The 8,389-nt window shown below is 43.4% G+C and overlaps 1 protein-coding gene across 1 annotated transcript; it reads right to left on the bottom strand.

Annotated features, from left to right (window-relative positions):
* Positions 1 to 7,761, bottom strand: sall4 (spalt-like transcription factor 4). The gene is made up of 4 exons (XM_054609312.1): positions 7,527 to 7,761; positions 2,516 to 5,050; positions 2,118 to 2,422; positions 1 to 2,003 (listed from the first exon to the last, which is right to left on the bottom strand). The coding sequence occupies exons 1-4, from the start codon at positions 7,591 to 7,593 to the stop codon at positions 1,569 to 1,571; spliced, it is 3,342 nt and encodes a 1,113-aa protein (XP_054465287.1). The 5' UTR covers positions 7,594 to 7,761; the 3' UTR covers positions 1 to 1,568.
* Positions 7,762 to 8,389: the final 628 nt, after the last annotated feature.

Raw genomic sequence — 8,389 nt, 5'->3', positions numbered from 1 at the left:
AAAAATCAGAAAATAGTAAGGTGTAGGAAACATTTGAAGAACAAAACAAAAACATTTACATTGTAAACAGGCCAAATTGGCTCAACATCACTTGAATTGTAGAGACCAACTTTAAAGCAGTTTTGACATGGTTTGCTAAAGAAAGGCACAACTTGGCAAATGCATATCGATAAGGAATGTACAGCAGGGGCCTACAAAGTACTCTGACCATTCTGAGTTGTGTAAAGTGTCCAGTGATACATTCATTACTGTTCAACTCAGCAGGTTGAGAATGAAATTCTTATCGTATACTCCAGAATGTATCGGAAAATGTACAGAGCATTGCGTTGAGCGTCGGGGGCAAGGAGGACAACTAAAATCTAAACGAGGTAGAACGTACCCCCTAAACTCAAGCCTTTTATGAATTATAAATAAATTAATGATGCTACAGTTGATATGATAACCTAGAACAAAAGTTCTGACATTTTGGTTGTTTCACACAAAATCTGACAAGAAGGGAAAGTAAACAAAATTGTTGATTTGCCCTTTCCCTGTTCAGCCATCACAATAAAAGCGGAGAAATGAAACTATAATATGTAAATGTACTCAAACCTGAAATAAAGTGCAGGCATGAGATCATTAAGCATATAATAGCCTTCAGCTCTCAGCCAACCAAGTTTGAATCTGCGGATTTACAAGTGGAATATGTTTTGCGGGGGAAATTGACTTTTTTTTAAACTGAAATATGAAATACAACGCTACAAATGGTATACAGTTCAAAACACTAATCTATCAGTCAAACAGTGCCTTCATGACAACCCTATGGTGCAGTGAAAGACAACAGCAACATTGTACAATTCAATTTAGGCGCTTGGCAAAAGGTCTGAGTCTTTACCTACAGTATCTTAGCACTGATGCAACAATGATGAAAGCCTTTTTTGTAATCTACATTATCTGAAACAGATGAGTGAACGGTTGCACCTTGATTTAAATGGACTAGACACTGGAATAATATGTCAGTCTGATCAAAAGCCGCTTCAAAATGAGACAAGCTAATGACATTTACCACTACAAAAAATGCACAATGTCATAAAATCTATGGCACACAATAGGAGGAAAAGTAGTCAGTCATTCTAGATACATTTTTAACTACACCAATATTTCTGAACACAGAGACATGCTTCCCTTAAAAAAAAAAAAAAAGCCATGTCCTGAAACGTCCTATTAAAGTCAAAATCCTTCGAAAAAAGTATTGAGGAGACAGTCTGAATTAAAGCAGTTTCAAGTAAGTTATACATTCAAACTTCCGGATAGACAGCAAAACAAAAACAAAAGTAACAGGAAAGAAATACCCGCATATATATTTCTATAAAATAAAATACAACTACAGTAGTTATATCAAGTTCAACTAAAAATAACACTTTAAATCAAGAGTGGGGGGAGGGAGAGCTGCGATGAAGTTACTGGAAAAATTCAAACAATCTAAGCACATTCTACAAGGTTCTCTGTGAATATTGATTGTACCTCATTCGAAAAGAGACATTCAAAAACTGAGTTCAGGTGGTAAATTGACTTATGGCTACAAAAGCCTAGTTAACTGCAATTTTACCCTCCTCCATGAAATGTGGGAACTGCGATTTTGGCACGCTGTCAGAACTGGTCTTCTCAATTTCTGCCATGGAGGCAGGCAAGCCAGAGTGGGACCCATCCATCTTCATGAGGCCTCCAGTGGAGCCAATCAGAGGCCCACCAGCAGGACTCCCAGGGAAGGGGATGCCACCACCCTGAATGACAGATATTTCATTGGTCTTCATGGTGAGGCCTCCCGTAAAGGCAGCAGCATACTGGTTCCACAGAGACTGGTCAAAGTTCATTGGTGGGACACCCAGTTCTTTGGGGGCATGCATCAGTTCTGGCAACATCTTAGCCTCGGAGCTCATTGCCATCAGCGCCATGGGGTTATCCAGAGACAGACGCTGGCCCCGCCGCGACGTGTTGTTCCACATGTGAGTGCCGATATGCACCTAAAAAGACAAGACGCGGTCAATAACAAATCCCACCACAACACTTGATATTACATTATTACCAGGAAGACACTTAAAAAAAGAAAACGTCCACGTCAGACAGCGATGACTAACCTTTAAATTTCCCTTTGTGGTGAAAGCCCTGCCGCAGACGTTGCAGCCAAAAGGCTTCTCCCCCGTATGAGTGCGTTCGTGGATCTGCAAGGCGCTGGCAGATGAGAAGTTCTTGCCACAGGCGTGACACACGTGCTGTTTGGCTGATCGGCGTGGTGCGCTGGAGATGGAGGAGGGCATGGACGTTCCCTGAGGCATGTGGGAGCTGAACAAACCGTGAGGGCCCATGGGATTCTCGCGAGGTAACTTCATCTCCAGGCTGGCCAGACTCGATGGCATCCTCATGAAGGTCATGTTACTGGGAACTGTTTGAAAAGGAGGTGGAAAGTTAGATCAAAAGCATCCAAACATTGACAACATCAAATGATTCTCTCTTTCTTTCTTTCTTTCTAACTCACCATAATCTCCGTTTGTGAATGGCAGGCCGGGCTCTTCTTTGATTGCTTTGGGGATGAAGCTGCTGGAAGCTGTGAGGTCAAGGGCCCCACTGGACTCCGTGCCACCAACATCAGACTCCAGATTAGACAGACTACGGGCAAATTCATCAACAGCAGGCTCGGGAGACTTGCCGATACTCATATTGTTGTTCAGTGGGGAGGAGGAGTGAAACGACATGGCAGAGTCAGAAATGGCAGGACTGCGGCCGTTCTGGTATTCCTGCTCTCTGGGAGCTGATGGGGATTCTTTGGATGTTCCCTCGCTTTCCGAAGCGGTGCTACTCTGTCGATTCAGTGCAAGAGCAGAGGTGAGATTCTTCAAAACCTCCAGGCTGGAAAAAATGGTGGGAGGGGCAGCATGCTTCTGCTGCTGCTGCTGTTGTTGTTGTTGTTGTTGTTGTTGTTGTTGTTGTTGTTGTTGTTGTTCCTCAGAGGCGAGTGGGAGGGAATCTGAGGTGCCGTTGGGCTTCTGGGAGTTGAGCTCTGGCTCATGATCCTCCACGCTTGCGTCAAAACCATTCATATCCATAGACTTCTCCTCTGACAGAGAGGACTCCATTGCTTCTGCCGCTTCAAACTGGTTTTCTGGCACCGGGGTGTTGGGGATCTGCCCACCCATGTGCATACGGATGTGCTGCTGCAGAACCACAGCGTTGGTGAACTTCTTCTGGCAGATGGGACACGAGTGCTGCATCTTGAGGGGAGTGTTGGCCCTGTGCACGCCGTAATGGGCCTTGAGGTTACCCTTGGTGGAGAATGCGCGGCCGCAGATTTTGCACTTGTAGGGCCTCTCTCCGGTGTGTGTGCGGTAATGCATTTTGAGCGAGCTCTGGCAACTGAGCACTCTATGGCAGATCACACACTCGTTGGGGTCCCTGGTCCTCTTGTCCAGGCCGTCCACCATCTGCTGAAGTTTTGCAGTTCCAGAGCTTTGTTCTCCTACGAAGGCGTTGCCGTTCATATGATGCAGTGCTCCAAGCAGTTCTTTCGTGTCCCTCTGATTGGGGTCCACTCCCGTCTCTTGGGCAAACACATGAGAGGAAACCGACGGGGAGTCGTCACTTGTTGGTGGGGAGGGTCTCTGAGAAAACGGGTCCCCTGCAAAGCTGTCAAAAGAGGTCTTGGATCCTGGTGCGGGTGCGGGTGCAGGTGCGGGTGACGGGTGGAAGCCAGCAGCAGGTTGACCCAGCGTGGGCTTGGTGTCGGTCAAGTTTGACTCGTCCATGGGCACAGACATGCCATAGGGGATGCCACTGGTGGTGGGGATGTTGTCAAGATGCTCCGGCACAGGATGCGGGTTCATGCCGATGCTTGGATACTTGTCTCTGTGCCTCTGGAAATGCACTTTGAGGTTACCTTTGGTCGTGAAGCGGTTTCCACAAATGTTACACTTGAAGGGCCTCTCGCCGGTGTGAGAACGCAAGTGGATCTGGAGAGCACTGTCATTGCCAAAGGACTTACCGCAGTACTTGCACTTGTGCCTGTATAACGAGTCACCATTCTTTGGTTCTGGTGCCGGTGCTGGGATCGGCATCTTTGTCTTCAGTTTTTTGGAGGACTCGATCCCTGATTGGACACCGGTGAAGGTGCCGGTGAAACCCATGACACCTGGCGACTGTGGCAGTGGTGCTGGTATGCGGCTAGCCAGATCTGAAATGCCCTTCAAAATGTCTGTTTTAGAAGTCATAGATTCCAGTCCTCCGTGTAGAGAGGTAGGGAGGCCGGTGGTCAGAGGTAATTTACCGTGCTTCATGGTCTCCATAGAAAGGCTCTGACTGCCGGTCCTTTTTCCGATCAGAGCCGCAGCAGCAGACAGCTGTTGAGAGAGATGTGCACCGAGGGCTTTTAAAGGGTCCACTACTGCCCCTACCGATGCCTGGAGACCCTGTGGAGTCATTGTGGCTACTTGGATTCGGATCTGTTCTGTGAGCTGGATTTGCTGTAGCTGCTGTTGCTGGAGGAACACCAACTGTTCCAGGATAATCGGGATGGACTGCAGCAGCTCCTGTGACGAGGTCAGAGATGTACCATTTGAGTAATGCTGGGAGACAGCCACTTTGGTGTCCGCCATGGTTTCGAGAGTGACATTTGAATTTTGAATTTTCAGTGAGGGGCGGAAAATCATATCAGGGCTAGGAGGCATTTCGGTCTGATCGTGATGTCCCGAGTCTTCTGCATTCATGCTGGAATCTTCCTCCGTTCTTTCCAGATGGTCGGTATTGACATTTGAGAGGGAATTGCTGCTGGAGTGGCTATCGTCATGGTCACTGGTAAGGCCTTCGGGAGAGCCTTGAGAATATTCCTCAGGCACTTCAACGCCATCTCCGTCCTTCACGATGACCACTTGCTGACTCTTAGTGCATTTTCTCTCATGCTCAAGAAACTCTGCTTCATCGAAGAATTCGGCACAACACTTGTTGCAGACTCTGGTCTCGTCCACTCTGAATCTCTTGGCTTCATGTGCTGTGTCCTCCGCTTGATCATCGCGAGGAATCCCTGAAACAAGAGAATACAGGATTTTGATTTGTGCACTTCATATAGTTATGACAATATCTTACTAATCAAAATAATAAATGACACTATGCAATAATTAAAGATTTACAAGTTTAGAAAATAGTATTTTTTGGTATTCCATCGAGATTAGTAAAATGATGGTTTTAAAAGAAATTCTAATTTGTGTTGCCACAGTGACAAAGAGATGATCCTTTGGAATTTTTAGGATTTAGTTTGGATTATCTTGTAAAATGTTCCTTTTCTTTTGTCCGCTCCCTGTAGGTCACTGCACTCTTAGGGACTTTGAATTTGCCTACAGGGCCAGCAGAGGGCAATCATCCCCCTTTGACATTGTCCAGAACAATGTCCAAAAAGACAAAGAACCATGGGCATTAAAAAAAAAATAATACTCCAAATACTTGCTAAAATCAGAGCTGTTTCCAGTGCTACATGTGAGGAAAAACCTGTGACCAATATCAAACAAACACCAAGTATGATGTAAATGTAGGTTTTACAATGAGCATCAATTTCTATAAAGTGAATTTGATGTCCCAGTTGGTATACAATACAGGAAAACCCAACAAAAAGATTATGTTCACTATGCAAACTATAAGCTTAAAAAAAGAATGAATGGGCCAAGTTAATGTTTATTACCTTCAAGCATTTTTCACAGCCTGTGAAAGCCTGATAAGTGCTCCAAGTGAGCATTTTAATTTGTCTGCTAACCAAGAGGCCATTTCACAACTGGGTGTATTGTTAAATGCTAATGCCTCAGAGAAAGGCGGTAGACCACCTGTTTGCATTTGCCCAAGGAAACTGTTGGACTTGTTAATTGCTCACCAGGAGGTATTGAAGCCGGAGTCACACAAAAAAAAAAAAAAAAAAAGCTGCTAACTACATTACACTCTGATTTGTGAGGAAACAGCATGCAGGGATCAGACACACACACACACACACACACACACACACACACACACACACACACACACACACACACACACACACACACACACACACACAGTGTAACTGAGAAATATTGAATTACTACTCTTTCCATTTAAATCACAAACTGTCCATTATGAAGTAAAAAAAAAAATAATAATAATAATAATTAAAAGGGGCAACGCTCTAGTTTACCACTTGACGGCGCATGACCTGTGTCTGATCACCTTTGGGCACGAGGTCAGACTCAACATTCAGTACATGAGCCGGTGTGGCTCACAGAATGCTTTAATAGTTAATCGAACAACGATGTTAATATAAACAACCCAAAATGCACCGCGGCTCTCCAAACACCTTGTTAACCAGGTTTCCCCATTTCTTTAAAAAAAAAACAAAAAAAAAACAAGGAAAAAACAAAACAAAGGTGAGGTCTACGCCAGCAGTTTCGGGAGCTTGCATATGGCAACACCAAAACGCACCCCCACCCAGTCTCCACACACACACACACACACACACACAAACACACAAAAAGGCCACTGCTCCATCCCCCACCTCTCCACATATGTAGGAAGGGAAACAGTCATGCATTAAACTGGGGGATTTATTGCCTTTAGCTCAGCTTACTCCAGAGTCACATTTCATACTGGTTTTTTTTTTTAATGTACCCTTGTTTAAAACCTAAATATGTGCGCGCAGTAGCAAACAAATTCCACCATAAAAGTAAAAAAAAAGGAAATTACCAAATATGTAACTAGTTACATTAAATGCAGCAAAAAATGATAAATTAAAAAGATGTTAATCATTCAATTTAGAGCTCAAACAAAGGCAACGGTGCTGAAAGGCTTCACCTTTAAATCCGGTAAAAAAAAAAAAAAAAAAAAGTTTTGAGTATACATAAATATTTGCTCATATTAGAAGTGATGTTTCATGATAAATGAAATCAGTTATTGATATATATATAAATAAATAAAAGGATACAAAGCGGACATCCTGAGCAGCACAGGCTCATTCTTTGCCACACAACTTCATACGTAGAATACAAAGTATCCAAAAACCAACAGGTAGCCACACACGCTTCAATGAATCAAAAGAAAAAAAAAAAAAAAAAAAAGTTCAGACTAATTCACAAACTTTAATTTTTTCCCCACGAAAGAGCCACGCGACAAGTAATCGATTGAGGATGAAATGGATCAATAAGTTAAATATTAAAAAACACATAAGTTACACATAAGGCCAAATGATAACTTCATAGTTTGACCTGTCTTTACGTAAACCAAGTAAAATCTTACTTTTTTTTTTTTTTTTAAACCAAATTTGTTACACCTGTATTGTGTTCAAAATGATTCCTAAATGTGTCGCGTTTGTGGTCTACGTGTTTACTCCTGGTCCATTCAATCGGACAGCAACAGGTCAAAGTGCGAGTGGAGCGATGTTTAAAAAAAAAAAAAAGAAGAAGTCAAACTTTTGTGAGATAAAATGTCGATAGTTTGCATTATGGCATGGCGGAGGCTGCTCTCACATCTTGCGCAAAACTTACCGTTCTGTGCCGAGCCGGGCTCGTCGGAGTTGATGTGCTGCGGTTTGGCTTGCTTGCGCCTCGACATGGTGTAACCATCAGGAGCAAAAGAGTCGCCGGCAATATTCCTCTCCTTCTTCAGCAAATTCTTCTGGCTTGGGGAAAATTAACCCCTTCAAGTAGAAATGCGCATGTCAACGTAATTATTATTATCAATAATGCATTGCGATTTATCACGGTCCCCTGACAGCTGATTGGCTCCAGTCCAAAGGGCTCACACATTATTCAAATGCGGCTCCCCTATTGATGAGCGCGGCGCGGCGGCAGGAGGGGGCGGGAGGAGCCCTGCTAGTGGACGGAGGGCAGGATGGAGGCAGGGTGGAGGCAGGGTGGAGGCAGGGTTAATAACACACACACACACTCATCGCTCCGGCCCTTGTTCCTGAAATGAATAAATATTGTCAGGGATAGACACAAGTGACCGAGAGATCAGCCAACAAACATCAGTTTAAAGTGGTAGTCTGTTAACGATCTGTGGCACTTTTAACTCAAAACATGTAAAAAATAAAATATATATATATGTATATATATATATATATATACCTGACGTACTTTGTGGTATTTATTTAATAAACTATTAGATCCCTATGAGTTTTGTATGTCGTACATACATTTTTAATCTTGTAGTTTTTTTTCTGTAGTGATTCATGCCCAACACTTTCATTATACATCATATTTTATGTCTTTATTCCCATACAGGTTCACTGTAATCATAAAGAGACAGAAACTGTTTTATTGTCATGTTGGTTTGCTCATATATGGCATTTGTATTGGTGATGTATTGGTGCCATAAACAATAATAAACACAGTGCCAAACTCAAGAG

This window comes from Anoplopoma fimbria, chromosome 12 (genome assembly GCF_027596085.1).
Source record: "Anoplopoma fimbria isolate UVic2021 breed Golden Eagle Sablefish chromosome 12, Afim_UVic_2022, whole genome shotgun sequence".
Lineage (NCBI taxonomy): Eukaryota > Metazoa > Chordata > Actinopteri > Perciformes > Anoplopomatidae > Anoplopoma > Anoplopoma fimbria.
This window is presented reverse-complemented; position numbering and strand designations above follow the sequence as displayed.